This window comes from Monodelphis domestica, chromosome 5 (genome assembly GCF_027887165.1).
Source record: "Monodelphis domestica isolate mMonDom1 chromosome 5, mMonDom1.pri, whole genome shotgun sequence".
NCBI classification, from domain to species: domain Eukaryota; kingdom Metazoa; phylum Chordata; class Mammalia; order Didelphimorphia; family Didelphidae; genus Monodelphis; species Monodelphis domestica.
The window spans coordinates 177,944,218-177,963,813 of NC_077231.1; the positions used below are offsets into that span (position 1 = coordinate 177,944,218).

General features: G+C 35.8%; 1 protein-coding gene across 9 annotated transcripts in view; it reads right to left on the bottom strand.

Annotated features, from left to right (window-relative positions):
- DOCK4 (dedicator of cytokinesis 4) overlaps positions 1-19,596 on the bottom strand; it is a 553,335-nt gene that overhangs the window by 186,835 nt on the left and 346,904 nt on the right. For all 9 annotated transcript variants that reach the window (XM_007504147.3, XM_056799554.1, XM_001366207.5 and 6 more), the window contains 2 exons: positions 9,359-9,483; positions 7,877-8,039 (listed from right to left, as the gene is read on the bottom strand). In XM_007504147.3, coding sequence (XP_007504209.1) covers positions 7,877-8,039; positions 9,359-9,483 — 288 coding nt within the window. The remainder of the gene's footprint in view (positions 1-7,876; positions 8,040-9,358; positions 9,484-19,596) is intronic.

Consider the following 19,596-nt stretch of genomic DNA (forward strand, 5'->3'; position numbering starts at 1 on the left):
TAGTTGTGGACATATTTCAATTTGATTCAATTCAACAAATGTCATAACAACTAACATTTTAATAATACTTATTACGTGACAGACACTACATTGTTTTTCATGTTATCTAATTGTGATATCTACAACTTCCTGAGAAATAGTAGCTATTACTATCCCCATTTTACAGAAAACAAAGGCAAATAAAATTGTACAGATTCACACAGATTAGTGTCTAAATCCAAATTTGAACTCAGATCTTCTTGAATCCAAATCTGCTACTCTATTCACTGTGCTACCTTGCTGCCTCCAAATACGTATTAAGAACACTGAGGGATGAGTTAGAAATAAAGATGAATAAGACATAGTCCATGTTTTGCATAATATAGGAAGAGGAATAAAGTATGTTCACAGAAAAGTATGGCAAATACATGAGAATGACATAGTGCTATTGGAGTGTGAGAGGGATAGACTTGCTGATGTTGTCATTTCAGTTGTATCCAACTCTTTGTGACCTCATTTGGGGTTTTCTTGGCAAAGATACTGGAGTGGTTTGTCATTTCCTTCTTCAGCAAACAGGGTTATACGGATTACCCATGATCATACAGCCAGTAAGTGTCTTTGAACTCAGGTCTTCCTGATCCCAGGTCTGACACTCTATCTATTTCACCACCTAGGGGAAGGACATTTGGCTAATGGAAACCAAAACAGAGGTCAGGGAAGAAGTGGCATTGGAGATGGATGAGTTGGATTTCAGGGAAAAGTGGGGAGCATAGTCTAAGAAACATTATGAGAAATTCCCAAATTTGGAAAAGCATTTTTAGGGAATATGGAGTAGGAGCTTTGGCATAGGTTATATGAAGGGCAAAAGCATGAGATGAAACCAGAAAGGTAGGTTAGAGCTAGATTAAGGAGAGACTTAAAGGCTAAGGCATTGTGATGGTGTTTGATATTCAATCCAAAGTCATTTGTTCCAGTAAGGTCTTACACTGATGCCTAATACAGGCGCCATGGGTTCTTGAAGGCTGCACTAGTTAAATGCAAGTCCTACTAAACTGAAGAGTATGAGCCCTCTTCCAAGTCTAGAGCTAATTCACAGAGGCTCTTTACTCAAAGTTTGACCTCATAAAGACAACCTAGTCTGTACTGGAAGAAAAAGTTCCCACCATTAGTGTAAACAATTATTTTTGAAGTGCTAAAGAAGGACACTAATGAATATTTCTAAGCTAATTGATGGCATGATAAAAACTACACAGTAGAAAAATTATTTGGACAGCAGAAAGAAGACAAATTGGCTGTGCTAGATGCTAAAGATGGAGAGGCTAGATAGAAGGTTATTGGAATACTACAGGGAAGAGATTGGTTGTTGTCTTTTGGCTTGTGCATAAATCAGATGCAAGTGAAGTTATCTACCTCATTTTCTTTTTCAGCCAGAGTCACACAGCTAGTAAGTGTCTAAGGGCAGATTTGAACTTAGGAAAAGGAGTCTTTTTGACTCCAGGCCCATGGCTGTATCCTCTGCTGTCCTATTTAACCACAGAGTAGTACTTTGAATAATATGAGGGATCTGTTTCTTTGGAAAGAAAAAAAGTTCTCACACATTGTTCAGCATAAATCTATTATGTATTCATTCTGAAAGGCTGACTTTGGATCCTAGAGCTAAGAAATGCCAGAAAACTGGTAGAGAAATGAGGCTTCACTTTAAAGACCAAAACACTAACATCCCCCAATTCAAGACACACAGGATGAATAAGGAAAATAGCTAACCAAACAGAGGAATCTAAAGATCTCTGGGGAGATATTTCTATGTCAAATGATATTTTCAGGAATAGAACTTCTGATTTAGAAAGAAAAGATTTACAGAAAAGTAATTTTTAAAGTGTGTTCCATCATTTATCATTTTTCTCTTTATTGACATGCATTTGACCCAGATTTAAGAGAAAAACAACAACAACAACTTATCTTCCATTTTAGGATCAGTACTAAGAATTGGTTCCAAGGCAAAAGAGAAGTAAGGCCATGGGAGTCAAGTGACTTGCCTGGGGTCATCCAGCTAGGAAGTTTCTTAGGTCACATTTGAACCCAGGACCAGGCTCACTATACAGTAAGCCACCTAATTATTTCCAATAACACAGATTAAAAAAAAATTTAACTATCAAAATGAATAAAACTAGGAAATAGATTGCCTCAAGGTAATAAATGAATTTTATCATATTTAACTATCATTCTTTAAACAAAGAAACAAAATTAAATAAGCATACATATTCAAAACAGAAGTCTGTATAATCCTGCACAATTGGTTATGGTTTTAATAAATAAGCCCTGCTAGAGAGATGAGGGGGCCCTCTTGTTTTCCTTTATGTAGTAGGAATCCAGCTCTCTGATCTCTGAATCGTTATAAACTTCTTCACAGCATTATCTCTGCACTTTTTTCCTGACTAAGCAAGAGAAAAAAGATAAAGCTAGCGAGAAAATGAGTATGAAATAGAAGAAATGGCTGATGGGGCAAGCTCCTTCCTGGAAAAGATAAGAGGGGACAGAATTGAGGGCACAATTAGAAAGTCAAAGGGACAGGCTGCTCCTTCCTTGGAGACTGGAGTGGAGATAAGGATAAAGATAGAACTGTGTTTGAGGAGGGGAGAAAGGAATATGATTGAATTCATGGTGAATAGCTTTACATTTCTTAGGAAAGGAGGATGCAAAGACATTTGCTGATAGGAGGAGACAGAGGCTTGAAACAGAGAAAGTTTAATATACGATAAACAAATGGGCAGCAATGAGTATTAAATAATACAATTTTGCATGGCATCTCATCATCACTAGAATGATTTCCTTGGTGGTGATCAAAAGCTAAAAATAGAGAAAAGTGGAGGCAGTGGAGGTCTTCAAGGGTAGAAGATAGGCAAGCCAAAGGTGATGATAGGGTAAAAATAGATCTCTTCCTTTTGGGTTCTACAGACATGTCCAAATATTCCTGCTTCCAGTCTAACATGTGGGGCTTTGGAAGTATTTTAAAATTTTGGAATGTCACAAGGTTGGTATTATGTAGTGGTGAAATCTACTTGGCTATGAAACTGTAAGAAACAAGAATCAAGATATACTGAGCAGAAACTGGGTTCATATATATCTACATCTTTATTAAACTCATACCTTCTGTCTTAAAATCAATACTAAGTTTTGGTTTCAAGGCAGAAAAGTGGTAGGGGCTAGACTTGCCCAAGGTCATAAAGCTAGGAGTTGTCTGAGGCCATATTTGAACCCAGGAACTTCTCTTTCTAGGCTTGACTCTCTATCCACTCTCACCCAGGTGTCCCACTGGGTTCAAATAAAGAAGGGGTGAGCTGCCAGGTAGAAGCAAAAATAGAAGGGCAGCTGGATGCCATGTCATTCCCACAGTCAAGGAGACCACACTCTAATGAGACAGACAACATGTAAAAAAAGGTATATACAGAGAAGAGGGAAACAATCATAAAAAAGAAATAGCAGATGGGATTTGAGTGAAGACTTAAAGGAATTCAGTATTGATAGAGGTGCAAAAAAGAGGATTCCAGGGATGGGGACAGAAAACGTATTATATATAGGAACATGGAGGTCACTGTAACTCCTAAATCCATCATAAAGTACATATAGAGAAGTGTAATATAAAAAAACCAGAAAGTCAGGAAGAGACCAGGTCATGTTTGCCTTTAAATGGCAAGAAGACAGCTTATTGTTTGATTTTGGAGCTAATAGTGAGTGGAGAAGTTAGGTAGTTAGACCCACATTTTAGCAAAATTCCATTGGCAACCATGTTGAAAGGGAATGGAAAGGAGAAAGGATTAGGGCAGAGATTCTATAATAATAGGTCATTGCATCTGTCCTGATGAAAGGTGGTATGGAACTGAATGAAGGTGTGATTACAGGGATGGTAATAATGGGAGGAAGAGATGTTAGGAAAGATAAAATATCAAAATTTGATAATGAATCAGATGGAAGGAACTCTTCCCTTCCCAAGGGAAAGTGAATAATCCTAGTCTGAGTTGGAATGACTGGGAGGTTGGTAGAGTTCTCTACAATAAAAGAGAGATTAGGAAGAAGGGAAACTTTGGACAAAAAGTAATGAGTTCTCTTCTTTTATTTTCCCAAACTTGAAACTTCATCTCTTACTTCTGTTTCTAAATCCATAGGCTGCTGTCTAATGCTCACCATATCCTCCCCCTTATCATTTTTGACCCCTAGAATTCTGGTCTTCCTCCCATCTCCTTTGAAACCTCTTGTGGTCAGTATACTCTGCTTATTGATTGGTCTGTGTTGTTACCTGGGCTGCCGTCTTAGAATTTAGGCACCCTGTAGGCAAGAACTTTTTAAATTTTACCTCAGTAGTGTAATAGTTAAATTATAGAGATGCATTTTGATAAGAATATGTTTAAGAGAAATTGGAAGTTATCTCCAAAAGGCAATTGGCAAACTTATGCCAGGAACAGTGAAGAAGATTGTTGAAGACAAATTTATCAGTAGCCACAGTACCTAGCAAACTTGAAAACAGTGTACATTTAACTAGGATAAGATCTTCCTTAACCAAAGGCCAGGCACACAGGATTTTCCTTTCCTTTTATAATCATCATTGCCATTTTATTGTCACCCTAACTCATATTACATACTGATTCACAGTTTGCAAAATGCTTTACATATATTAATTGAACTTGGTTACATACATGCTATTATGATGCCCCTTTTATAGAAAAGAAAACAGAGATGCAAAGGTTAAAGGGCTTTTTCTAGGATCACACCATTAATAGGTTTCTGAGGTAGGAGTCAATATTTTCCAAACTTTTCCATATTTCTCGTCTCTTCTTAGGGAGTAAAACTCTACAAAAAATTTAAAAGTAGTCATTATGGCCAATCGGTTTTATTTCCTTGATGGTGCTTTGAGATTGTTTGACGTGTACATGAGTAGACTGGAATGCAAGTAGAACTTCAGGGTGAAAATACCAAATCAATAGTTGGAAATATGACACTTTAGCTGAGGATAGATGTTTTGAATGGACATAGAGAGTTGGGAGTCATTTGCATAGAGGTGATAATTTAAATTAATAGAGTAGAAAATTATCACCAAGAAATAGAGTTAAGGGGGGGGGGGACTTCAAGAGTATTTTTAGGGACGTACTCACATTTAAAGGCTTTCAAGAGGAAGAAGATGTAGTGAAAGAGACTCAGAAGGAATGGTAAGAGAGGTAAAAATAGACTCAGGAGAGTAAAATGGGAAAAAATCCAAGAGAAGAAAGAGTATACAATGCCAACAGTAAGGGGAAGTGTAAGAGTTTTTGAGTCCCTTCGTGGTCGCCATAAACTTTAAGAGTTAAAATAGTTGGAGCCCATAAACTAAATTGGTTAGGCCATAAACTGTAGTGATTAAAATAGTGGAAGACATAAATTGTAGTAGATATAAGAGTGGATGAGTAAATTTGTGACTGCAGAAAATATGGTTTCAAGACAGAGTCTTGTTTTAAATCAAACATAAGGTGGTCGCCAGGGAAAAATTCCCAATTATGAAATATACCCAAGTCAACTGGGTTTTATAAAGATTTAAATTCATACAAATGAGGAATTAAAAAAGAGAGAAAGGGAGAAAAGGGGAATAATGAGAAAAGGATAGACCGGCCCAGGGTAGCCCTGGCCAACCCAGGCCTAAGCCCTAAGAGAAAGATCAGTCAGTCCTTAATCACTCACCACAAGATCTGTCCCAGCAAGGATTCTAGTGACACCAGGCCAGCTTCATCTCGGCTGACTCCACCAGCTCAATCCTGAATCTGAATGTCCCTCTGAATGAATCTGAGCTCCTATTTAAAGGGAATTTTCTCCTATGTCACCTCCCCTAAGTCCTTATATCTACCAGTCACAGTAGACGTTTTTCAAAGGACAGACCATTCTTAATTCATACCTAAGAAGTCTAAACTTTTGAGTAATTCACACCTGAGTAGACTAGAATCTCTGAGTAAGTTCTCATCTCTTTGCTCCTTGTATGTTCACAAGTTGTCTGACCTTTATAGGTACTTAGCACCCTTTTGTATTAGTTCTAAAAATAGGCACAGCTTAAGAACTTTTTGTTTTACTATAAGTATGGGTTTAAGTATCTTTCATTGTTCAGCAAGGAGTTTACAACTTTATCTCCCCCTAAAGTATGCTTAAGTATAGTGAAGTAGAGTTCTCACATTCCTGATCAAGTACCTTCATTGTTTAAAATGGGGAATGGTCTTAACCCAACCTTATGAAGTAGGGTTTGAGAAATTTTAAGGTTCACAATCCTAACCTTATGAAGTAGGATCTGAGGATTTTTAAGGTTCACAGAAGCTGGGTGGCTCAGTGAGTTGACAGTAAGATCTAGAGATGAAAGGTCCTGGTTTCAAATGCTACCTCAGACACTTCCCAGCTGTGTGACCCTGGGCAAGTCACTTAACCCCCCACTGCCTAGCCCTTACCACTCTCCTACCTTAGAATGAATACACAGTATTGGTTCTACACAGTACTGGTTCTAAGATAGAAGGTAAGGGGTTAAAAAGTAATTGAGGAATAATTGTAGAGCAATTTATGATGTGGTGTTGATGGTGGTAACATTTATGTAGCATTTTACAGTATCAAAGCTCTCTATGCCTATCATCATTGATCATCACATTCATGAAGTAGATATTATTGTTATCTCCATTTTTATAGGAAATAAACTGAGTTTCAATTTATTTAAATGATTTGTCTGAGTTCACACAGTTCCTAAGTATCTGAGATGGCATTTGAATCCAGTCTTCTTGATGACAGGAAGCTTATACCTAAGTTATGACTCTCCAAATGACATCATACCCTGGAATAGATGCTCATAAAACACTGGCAGTGACCACTAATCATAACAGTTGCTGCGTTAGCACTTACCTCCACATTTCTCAAATTATGCAGAACTACGTGATAGCAATCTTACTATCTTATTTTATGGTGGGTCTGTTTCTTTCTGTAAGATGTCTGATGGTATTAGTAGTAATTATATTTACATAATCCTTTAAGGTTTGCAAAGCACTTTATATATAAGATCTCATTTTATCCTAGTATCAGTTCTGGAAACTGTAGTCTGAGTCATTACAATTCAGTGAAAAGAGTACTGAATCAAGAGTCAGAAAACTTGGATTCAAACCAAGTTGTGCCACTTATTTACCTTTGTGACCTTGGAAAAGTCAATGACACTCTCTGGGAATTAATGTACTTATTAGTAAAATGGAAAGATGGTACTAGAGTCCTTTGCAGTTCTAAGTCTATGATTCTAATTGTCTCCATCTCATAGTTGAGGAAAATGCAAGTCAGAGAACTTATACAACTTGCCTAAGGTTATACAGCTAACAAAGCAATTAGGTTATGAAGTGAATAGAATGTTGGACCTGGAGTCAGGAAGACTCACTGGCAAACCAGTCTAGTACCTTTGCCAAGAAAACCCAAAAATGGGGTCACAAATAGTTGGATACTACTGAAAATGACTGAAGATTGATGACAACACAGCTAATAAGTATCAAAAGTAGATCAAAAGTAGATTTGAATCATATCCCCCTGACTCTGGATGTATCACTCATTTTACTTTTCTACACTACTCCTTGATCATTCTGGAATTTGTACATTGCATGGTCAGATGTATATATTTAGTCCTCCATCAAAGATTTGTTCTCTCTGAACCCCATCATGAAGTTGTTTTCAAAAAATGGAAAAGTTTGGGAATCTTACCTAGAAATTTAAAAAAAAAAAAAACCCTTCTAAATAAAGATCCCTCTTCTCACTTACTTGTCTTCTTTCCAGCCTAGGTCAGAGGTCTAAGACTCACTCAGTTTACTCATTTTGCTGACTGCCCTGATAAGACAAGGCAATATAAGGAATTATACTCAATTCTTACTGGAACAATGCCGGAACTCAAAACGGATGTGGGACCCTCTGAATTTATCCACAGGAATGGGAAGTTTGAGCAGTTCGGACCATCTGGGACTGTTGTTGTGGTAAAGTACAAAGGAGTGGAACTCATTAGCTGGAGGCTCACCAGAGCCAAAGGAGATAAAATCCTAACAAAAGAAACAAATAGGTTAAAGACAGCTTCATTTTCAAGTTATTTTGAAATCAATAGAACAATTGCTTTTTTCTATGAATATATCTGTGCCCACATTCTCCTTTCATGTAAAATGACTTTTTTTTCCTTTGTAGTTAATACAGTTTAACCAGCTAGCAAGCTGCATCTCCTTAACCCTAAGATAGGTTCACTGTTTTAAAAGATGCGTTTCATTTACTCATATTAAACCAGGGATTCTTACTCTTTTGGGTGTCATGGACTCCTTTGGCTTTATGATAGAGTCTGTTGTTGTCATCAAGCCATTTCTGACTCTCTGTGAACCATATGGACCACAGAATGCCAGCCTTGCCCTTGAGGTTTTCTTGGGAAAGATAGCGGAGCAGTTTGGCATTTCCTTCTCCACTGGACTAAGGCAAAGAGTAATTAAGTGACTTGCCCAGCATGACACAGTTGGTAAGTGTCTGAGGCCAAATTGGAACTCATATCTTCCTGATTTCAGGCCCAGTGTCTGTCCCTTGAGCCACATACCTGCCTCCCTTTAGCAGGTAAAGCCTCAGACCAGTATTGAGAATAATGTATATAAAAACCTAGAATTTCAAAGGCAATCAATTATATTGAAATAGAAATATCAAAAAAATTTCAAAAGTCCATAGCCTCCAGATTATGAACCACTAAATTAAGAAGATAAGTGTTGGACTGGGAGCTTAACAGTACATACTGTATTGTTTTCTAAAGGAGATACTTAAAAATTAATGATGAACCTCCATTGGGAAAAGTAAGGGGTTGGACTAGATCTGTCATACAGGCATATAACTACAGTCTCTGATAACATAGGGACTACTTGTAGAGTCCAAGTAAAAGTTTCTATCACTAAAGAAAGTATTAAAAAAGGAAAGAATATCCTATCTGTTCTGGGAAAAGTACAGAAGAACAACTCCATTAGATTTTTTAAAAAATTTTTTTACTGGGATTACAAAGGTGAATCAAAAGTTCATCCATGATAACCATGATAAAAACCAAATGGAGCCCAGGAGAGAGAAAATCCATGCCCTTAAATAACTAAAAATTAGTCATATTTAATAAATAATTGCTACATAAATTAAAACCTGATAACTTGAATAAGATAATTACTATACAATGTATAATTATGAAGATATATTAAAAATTCTTTCATTTTAACTCTATTTCATGGATAATATAAAGACAAACTACTCAGAGTTAAAGTTTTAAAATTCCAGAAATTTAAGAATTGAGATGAATTTAAAGAAATGAGAATGAAATCAGTTTATAAAAAGGGGACAAATGTCATCATACCTTTAAGTTCTGGCCATTACTGTCAATTATATACATGGTCACTTCCACATTCCTGGCCACACTCTTCCCTCCTTTCTCAAACTCACCCCTTTCTATGGTGATATATAAATCATTCCTCATTTCACCTATTAAGAAAAGACAATAAAGCAAAAGAAAAAATTGTGTTAGATCTCCTAAAGGATAAGAATTTCTATTGACTCTTTCCAAGAAACACAAAATCTGGCATATTAGACACCATATGGAGGCGCGTTAGCTTTATAGTTTTCATGGAAGATGTAAAATCTAACCATCTTCTCCCCTCATAATAGCTAACATTTATGTTATAGTGTTTTACCAGGAAAAAAATTATATTATTATGACAAATTAGCTGTGCAATTTTGAAAAAATAACTACCTTTGGGGGCTCAATTTCCTCCTCTAAAAAATTCAATTTAATCTAGGTTTTATAGAGGCAACAAGGGGATCTAGAGTGAGAAAAAATTTAGTTCAAATCCAGCCCCAAAGACTTCCTCATTTATATAAGGATAAAAGAGTACCTAAAGGGATTTTTGTAAGGATCAATGAGAAAATATCTATAAAGATCTTGGCATATGATAAATGATTATGTTAATGATTATTATTTTTAGTACTTATTATTATAATGTGACTTGTCCAGGGTAACAAAGCTAGCGAGTGTAAAAACCAGGACGATTGATCTCAATGCCAGTAATCTTTCCAATATTCTTTGGTGGTAATGATATTCAATTGTTTTGGTAGCATTTGAATCTTTGTGAACCCATTTGGGGGGTTTTTTGGGCAAAGATATTGGAATAGTTTGCAAATTCCTTCTCCAGTTCATTTTATAGATGAGGAAACTGAGGCCAGCAGGGTTAAGCAATTTGCCAAGGTTTACAAAGCTAGAATGTATCAAAGGCCAGTCTGAATTCAGATCTGGTGCTCTATCCATGACACCACTTTACTGTTCTTCAAAAGTTAGCTGATTAGGAAAATACCCTCACATTCCATCATTCTTCTGATATGTCATAATCCAATTAGCAAGGTGTGACTAAAATAACTTACGATCACACATCCTTATGAATAATCTCATTACATTACAGTGCTTTGAACAAAATAAAGGCTTAATAAACAGTCTTAAAACAAAACATGTTTTCAAACGTTCATGTTTTCAACGTGTTTTCAAATCTGTGGATAAAACCATCTCATTTTTTTCTAGAATGTTGGGTCTTAATTTCTTTATGTGCAAAATGAGAGATTTGACATAGGTAAGTTCTAAGTCCCCCCCCCCCCCCAATCCAAACATTCTACAAATAGATTCTAGGTACAAAGGTGTGAAAAACATTTTGCTACGCAATTACATCCATTCTAGTTTTCTGAGTACCACAAGATCCTAAACAAAATAGAAAATTTTCTTTCCTTCTTCTGATAATTTAAAACTTTTTTTGTAATTATAGGTGACTTTAATGTTCCTCTTTCAAAGCAGGATAAATCAGACAGATTTTTTTTTAAATATCAAACAGAACAAACTGTTAGAAATGTTAGAGAGGAAAGACTCAAGGCATTTTCTGAATGGGAACATTAAAAACTATATGCATATTTTTTAGCACCACAAGGTACCTTCATAAAAAAACAGACCATATTCTAGGATATTAGAAATAAATGCAGAAAAGGAGAAATACTGTACATATTGCTTACAGAAAATACTACAATAGTATTTAATAGTTTTAAAGTAATATTGGAAACAAAAGCACAGTTTGTTTTGTTTTAAAGGAGTACTTTCAAAATGCCAAAAATTGTAAACTGAGGGGAAGGAGAAGAATTTCTAAATTCAAATTGGTTTATGTTACAGAGGGAGAAGGGATGAAAACAGGAAAGGTAAGAGAAACAGAATAAAGGGAGGGTGAGATAGAGATAAAGATAGAAATGCTATTTTTCAGCCGATTCCTTAATAAAGTTGAATATTTTGTTATTTCACCTTCTCACTATCATTGGAAAAGAGATCCCCACCACAGATAGGTACATGACATCCATTTACATTATAAATTAGATGCTCTGTTTTATTGTTTTTGAGCAGACCTGTGATATCTTAGTGAGAAATTTGTACCAAAGCCAAACTGGCATTTTCTTGGCAACTTTTAGTCACAGAGTTGCTTAAGGCGTTAAGAGGTTAAACAATTTACCCAGGATCACACCACCAGGATACGTTAATGGTAATATGTGAACTTAGACCTTCTTGACCCCAAAGTCAGCTTTTTAAACTGCTTTATGTAAGAATTAAATTAGGGGATTTAAATATATGTGTGAGTATATATAAAATGATTACTCAGAATTATTTGAAGGTGAAGATGGACAAGATTTCATTTTGATATAATGCAATTCTAAGTGTGTGAAAAAATAAGCAGGATTCATAGCTGTGTGACCCTGAGCTAAGCAAGGCACTTAACTATATGCCTAGCCTTTGCCTCCCTCCTGTCTTAGAATTGATACTAAAGTAGAAGATAAAAGTTAAAGAAAATAAAAGGAAAGACTCCCTCCTTCCCTGCCTTTTATTAATAAGAACTTCCTAATGAGAAAGCAAGTCATTAGAGCTTTCCTTGAGAGTTGGGGGGATGAACGGGAGAACGATGAGAAAATAGCAACATTGCACATATAGGTTAGTGTCCAATATATAATGATTCCAAGTTCTTCAGTGTCATGGGGCATCTCAAAAATCCGGTAACATTCTTCCATGAATACTCAGTTTATTCTGGTATCCTTACCCACAACAAAAAAACAAAACCCCAAAATACCACTACAATGGTATAAACATGACTTTTGGCTAACCAGGAAACAGATGGCTCATCAAATAGGGAAAATGACAATGTCATAAAGAACAAATGATATAGAACAGAACCTTAATGGTTTACACACACACACACACACACACACACACACACACACACACACACACACACACACACAAGCAGAGAAATGACTTCTGAATACCATCAGAAAGGAAAGTGACTAATACACTGTGATGATTTTTCTTTCTTTTAAATGGATGACATTTCTTCTGAAATCACTGTCATTCCCCCCCCCCAAAAAAAAAAATTCGTGTGCCTTTCAAATGGTTTTGTCCTTCCCATTTAAAATTTTTCAAAGAGGAAAGGAATTTTTACTATTAACTTCCTGTTCTGACAGGAATTTTACTAGCTTCAATATTCAAGTAATTGCTGGAAAATGAAGGTTATTGGACCATAAATTTAGAGCTGAAAGAAATGTTAGAGCTCACTAAGTCTAACCTTTTCACTTTAAAAATGAAGCAACTATGGTCTAAGGAATTTAAAGGACTTGCTTCTGGTCACAGAAATAAGTGACTGATATAAGATTTGAAAGCAGATCTTCACAATTCCAATTCTAGTGCTGGACAAACTATTGAAGAAAACAGAGAAAGCTGAGTTTCCAAGGAAAAACCCGTTTTGTTTTAGAAATATAAGAGTGATTTAGTAAAACTGAAATACCCACCAAAAACAAAAAGAGGGATTAAAAAGGGGGAGGGGGGAATGACAACATAAAATTGAAAATGTTCTGCCAAATTTGGTTAAGTAATTCTTTTTTGGAAATTCCTGAATATAGCAAGAATGACTTCTTTTTAGCCACATGTTCAAAGATCCACACATATATCTCTTTTAACAAATTTCAGCACACTCAGAGTTGGTATAGCACCGACTGCATTAGCACATGCTGTTTTCTACATTTTGGCCTGGAAGGTGTTCTTGATCTAGCAATTTTACTACTCACATTGGGACTAGAAAAAAATCAACCATAAATATTATAGCATAATGAGTGGGCTTATGATATGCTTTGCAAGTTCTCCCTCTAATAATCCTGTCCCCTTATCCCTGGGCACAGGAATTTGAACTCTTATTCACCATAGGAAGTTCAACATAAAAAGCATCTCCCCTATGTATAAAGCCTACTGATACAGGAAAGCCCTGATATAACATGCTTCTCAGACCTTTCTTAGGCACTTGTGATAGGACTGATATCTACTAGAACCCCAGCTCCCCATTATCTACCCCCAATATAGTTTAAGAAAAGACCATAAAGTCAGGATTTGAGTGGCACAGGGTGTAGGCTAAAGCTCAAACTGTCATTGCTGGTAGCCTATTTCCTATTGCCTCTGGCTGTGCTGATGTGGTTTCCTGGCCATCCAGATGCAATTAAAAAAAATTCTCAGGATCTCATCTGGGGCTTTATTGGCAAAGATACTAAAATGGTCTGCTATTTCCTTCTTTATCTCATTTTACAGATGAGGAAACCAAAGCAACTAGGATTAAGTGAATTGTTCCAGGGTAACACAACTAGTGATTTTCTGAGGTTGGATTTGAACTCAGATTTTCCAATATTCCAAGTCCAAATCTCTATTTACCCTGACATATAGCAATACTTTACTAGGACTAAGTAAATTTCTTTTTGTTAAATATTCATTGACTTAAGAGAAATAAAAAAGAGAGAGTTATATAGGTGTAAATATTTCTTTTGCTTAAATCCTACAATCTCTAACAGTGGGGATCATTTCTTATCTAAACTTTTTATTTCCCCCAAGCATTTGGCAAAGTGTCTATGCCTAGTAGACCCCATAAATGGTTATTGAATCATATTTCAATATCTTTTCCTCGAGGCAGGTAAACTGATATTAAATATTAATGTATTCTTTGAATTAATGAATATATTAAAATCATTAAGCACTTACTTTATGCAAAGCACTCTAATAAGTTGGAAAAGCAAAAGTGGCTTTCCTCCAAAAACTCACAATTCTGATAGAAGGAGACAGTACTTAGAGAAGGGCTCAGTTGCAACTCAGCTAGAAAGGACTGTTTTCTTAAGGATTCTCTGGCATCAAAGCAGATAGTAATGCATTTTATGGAATGTCATTTCTATTTATAAAACCATATGAGAATCTGTTGTTGAATCATTTAAGTCTGCCATTGCTGGTGAGAACATTCTTTTTTGGGTCTTCAGTAACTGTGATTGTTGAGGAGGTAGAAGTACCTATAAAGGAGTGTTGTTCCTCTGAAAAATGGCTATTTATTCGAGTAAATATGATGGAACCAGAATATGAGTGATTTCTGAGCAAGCATTTATGTGACTTTCACCACTGAAGTATTACTCTAATGCTTCCTGTTGGCAAAAAGGAAACCCTGAGATCCTCAGAACTAGGATATGAACTGGAAATTTTGGCAAACTATAAAACAATGAAATGATCCTATGAGTTCCTGAGCTTCCTTTATTATTCCATGAAAAAATTCTCAGGTATACTTGCCTAGTCTTTAATCATCTCCTGATTTATGGTTTTACCAAATGCGATCTCAAACTGGATATTCCAGAGATATTTTTAACTTAACATTTCCAAAAGCAAACTCATTATCTTTTCTCCTAAATCCTTCCCTTTTCCTAATTTCCCTTGGTTAGTTATCCTTGGTTAGTTGTTGTTTGTCTTTTGTACTCAAAGAGGACCAGAATAACATCATTGGTGATATCTATTGACTTGGTCATAAATTGAATATTATGAGACAGAGTTGAATAAAATCAGAGGTTTCACTCTCCCTTCCACTCATTGAAGTACAGTGAGGTACAGTTAGAGCACCTATGGCAAGGCTTTCTGCACATTGAATATATTCTCCCTGGAGTACTGACTATCTGACTGTGAATAAGTCATTCAGCCTCAGTTTCCTCCAGTTTAAAATGGAAATGATAATAACACATAAATTCCATAACTGTTAAGAGGAACCAATGAGATAATATTTGATGCATTTAGCCCAAAGCCAGGTATATATTAGGCACTAAGTAAATGCAAGTTTCCTAGTCCTTCTTCATCCCCTGGTTCCAAGCTTGGTATGGATGCTATTGCTCTGGTTAGGGAGGGCTGTTGTAAGCAGGAGATACATCACTGGTGTTATTGAGTAATCTTCTGTCTCTGTGCTTTGGAAAAAATGTGTTCTTAGACATATGATTTTGGATCTTAAACCAGCCCTAATGTACCTGAACTCAGTGCATTTCAAGCTCTCACCAACTAACTTAAAAAGGCATTTTTAGGATATAATTTTTCACACATCATTGCCAGCGAAGTAATAAAAGTGAATATCACCAAGAGGACAAGGGAGAGGCTCATGAAAGTTATGAACAGGATGTTACACATAAGCCACAAGGCACTTGTATTTTGGGTGGATTTTTAGAAGAACAAAGACAAGAGGTAGGCATAAATACTTTGCCATCTGCATCATGGGAAGGCCCTGCCAAACAGATGTGGTTACAAATTCATTTGAGTTACTTACTAGAGTAATTTTTAAACATGAAGAGCTGATTTTATATGTGTATGTGATTATGCTTTACCATTTTGCCAACTCTTTTTGCTTTAATCCTTCAATAGATTTGTGACTTAATGAATATGATGAGACATTCCCTCCAATGGATGATGCCAACTGAAACTTTTCCAGGTCCTTTGACCTTGTTCCATAACTGTCCACATCCTCCCATAAATACTCCAGGGAGGATATAGTCAATGTTAAAAAAGCTTTGCCATAGATGCGTTAGCATTCACTGGGCACCAGGGAGACATTGCTTCTCCACTGGCCTTGCCAATATCCTTTACTGATGACAATTTATCTTTTAAGAAACTTCTTTCAGCAACCACAATTCAAAGTTTGAATTCCATGATAAATGTTTAATGAGACCTACTATGTGCAGTATAGCCTAGGATACATGCAAAGTTTAAGGAAAACTCCACTCAATCTGCCATCCCCTGTTGAGAAGAATGAATATATGGCATTTCTTATCAATGGCTAATTATATTTGATAGCAATTTATATAACTCCTTGAAAGGAAAGGATCGCTAATTGTCCAGTTCAAAAGGTCTCAGTGAAAGGGGCAGTATAAAACCATGTGACTAGATTAAAAAGAAGGCTTCTCTGTTTCCTAGGACAGAATACAATCTGTCCTGTATCCTATAAAAAGATTTCTACTCCACTCTACCCATCCAGACATTCCTATCAAATAATGAATGAGTGAAAAGGTACTTAAGGGCTTCTTAAAGGGGCACAGGTGGCAGGCATAATGTAGAGTACTTGGTCCATAGTCAGGAAAAGTCATCTTCCTGAGTTCAAATCTGGGTTTGGACACTCACTAGCTGAGACCCCTGGGTAAGTCACTTAACCCTGTTGTCCTCAGTTTCCTCATCTGTAAAATGAGCTGAAGAAAAAAGTGGCAAACCACTCCAGGATTTTGCTAAGAAAATCCCAAATGAAGTTGTGAAGAGTTCAAAAGATAAGAAGAAGTTCAAGAACAAGGAGGCAAAGCATTCTGGCTAAGCATGGAAGCTACAAGGAGCTTTCAATGCTATATTGTTGCCTCCAACTCTCAGAGTAAGGAACTACAAGAATAAACATAATTATAGTAAGAAGGTGCCTATATCAGATTTCTTTTTTATCTTTGTCACTTACAGAGGGTTAAATATTGGACCAGATGAAATTTGAAATAACAGTAATGTGAAGACAAAATAGAGGGAAAAGGATTAAAATGATGACTTCAGGGATACAGGGAAATCTCAAATGAGGGAACTCATATCAATGTAGGGCACCATGTTCTCTGTAAGACCAGATTTGCCTATAGGAATTATCATAATATTTTTATTGTTTATTCTTCCCCTTGAAGAGGACTAATAACTTGCTTGTGAATTAGATTTAAGTAATGTAGAATTACCCAGACATTCGTTTCATTTTATCTTCCAGAGTCATCCAAGTACAGGGGCTAGAGAAAAGCCAGGTCCCCCAGCAAGGCCCAGGATACAATAGATAACCTGAGCATCTTCGACATCTGACCAAGCTCTAGGCATGCCACAGTGTCTGCTTCAGATGCCTTCTTGGCCTCTGGGACCAAATAATTCCATTAGGGGAAGACTTTACACGTTACCATTGTTATTATTACAGGTCTACCTCAAGACTATAGTAATGACAAAAATAACTTTTTATATAACATTTCTAAGATTTGTGAGGATCTTTATAAATATATTATTTTAATCTCATTTGAACTGAGACCTTCTAGGCCTTAGGTCCTTCCCTCTCCCAACTCCCTCATGATAATAGTTTTGCAAAGCATTTTGCAAATATTAAATCATTTTTTCCTCAAGTAGATACTATTATTATTGCCAAATCAGAAATGAGGAAACTGAGGTAGACAGAAATTAAGCGATTGTCTTAAAAGAAGATGTTATTTGCCCAGAATCTCATAGCTATAAAGTGTCATGAAGTCATACTTGAACTGAGATCTTCCAGACTCCAGGTTTAATCTGCTGAACCTCTGGGCACTAGTGCCTATAGAAGTGATTCTCAAATCATGATCCTCAGATTCCTGAGGATCTTGGAGAATTTTACAGAGGTTCCACAAGGTCAAAACTATTTTCATGATAAAACTAAGACAATATTAATATATTAAAATACTCCCCTTTCTTTCAATTACATATCTGTATGAGGCCAGACTTTCTTTATATTCAGCAACCAAAATAGCATATTGCAACAGATTAAATGAAGAAACAGATATTAATATCCAGCTGGCTTCTATTAAGTAAAACATTCAATTTACAAAAATATGTAAATAACACTTTTCTCATTATTTTTTTAGAAAATAGTTATTTTTCCTAAATATTAATTATACCAATATATAAATAATTTATTATTGTTATTTTTAATGAATTCACAAATATTTTAGAATTTTTTTCAATTTTAGCTTCCTTTATGGTAACTATTGATAGATATATGTTACATAAGCAAATGATTTTTGGTGTTATCAATAATTTGTAAATCTATAAAAAGGGGTCTTTAGTCTAATGGTATGAGGAGAACTAATCTAAAGGATTAAGAAGTTAAACAATTTGTCCAGACAGAGAGAGAAGCCTTATTTTTTTATCTTCTTTGAAGATATCTCCCTGGTGGCCCAGTAATGAGCAGTTCTATTTTTCCCTTCTATTTTTCTTACTGTCTTCTTGGGAGAAGAGCAAATTTCAGCCCATCTCCTTCTCTCTTTTACTCTCTACTAGTAAGTGGGTATAGTATGCTTGGCCTTGTGCCAAGGTAAGTACAATTGGGTCTAAGACAGGGAATCCATTTCCATCTTATTTATAAGAATTCTCATATTATACTGTCGATTTGTACATATTATTTCAAAGGATTTTACAATTTATTGTTAGGAATTTCCCTCCAAGTCCACATATTTCCTGGTATGAATTAAATTTTCTCCACCTCCCTCCCTTTAATTACACCCTACTCTGTCTTTCACTCTCCCTCAAAATTGGGGTTCTATCCATCAAGCATCCTCTGAATTTAGCACATAGTAAATATTTAATAAATGCTCATTGATGTTCAAGATTGAAAATATGTGCATCAATGACAGAACTGGTCAATATGTGCAACAATGTGCATCAATGACAGAACTGGGCTTTCTTTGTCACAGAATTCACAGGGCAATATCTTACTGAAAGTGTATTTGTTCTATTGTCTGTAACAAATCATCAATTATAGAATTATAGAATTAAGGGTCAGGAGAGATCTTAAAATTTACTTAGTACAATCCATTCATTTAGCAGATAGGGAAACTGAGGATGAAAATGTGAACTGGCTTCTGAGAACTAGGAAGGATTGTTCAGGCTTAAGGAACCACAGGAGTAAAAACAAAAATCTGAATTAGAAGGGACCTTGGTAGCCATGTAGTTCAAGTTATGCATGAAATTGATCTTAATTATAACATCCCTAATAACTTGTATAAAGTAAGGGAATCATAGGGTTACTTGTGGACAGAGAGTAGACCAGTTTAGCTATGGTACAGCTGGCATGGGAAAATAAATGTGGAAAGGTAGCAAGCTTTCAGAATCATTAGAGGCCATGAATGTCAGACAAAAGTCAGTCCTCAATGGGAAACCACTTAAGATACATGATCAAAGGAGTTTTTTATTGGATTTTCATATAGATTGTTCTTTTTAAAAATTAAGGCAAGATTTGAAGAGGGGGTAATTTTAGAGAACAATCTGGAATTATGCTGTAAAAGTATGTAAACTTTATGACTCAGTGTGAAGATAGGATTAACCCTTGTCTATTTTTAGCTAATCAAGTCAAGAACTTAAAGTACCCCTACTTAACACTTAAGTAAGAGAGTTCACAAGTCAAAAACTCTCACCTCCAAAGGGGACTGCTCAGCCCTGGGTAGGACTAA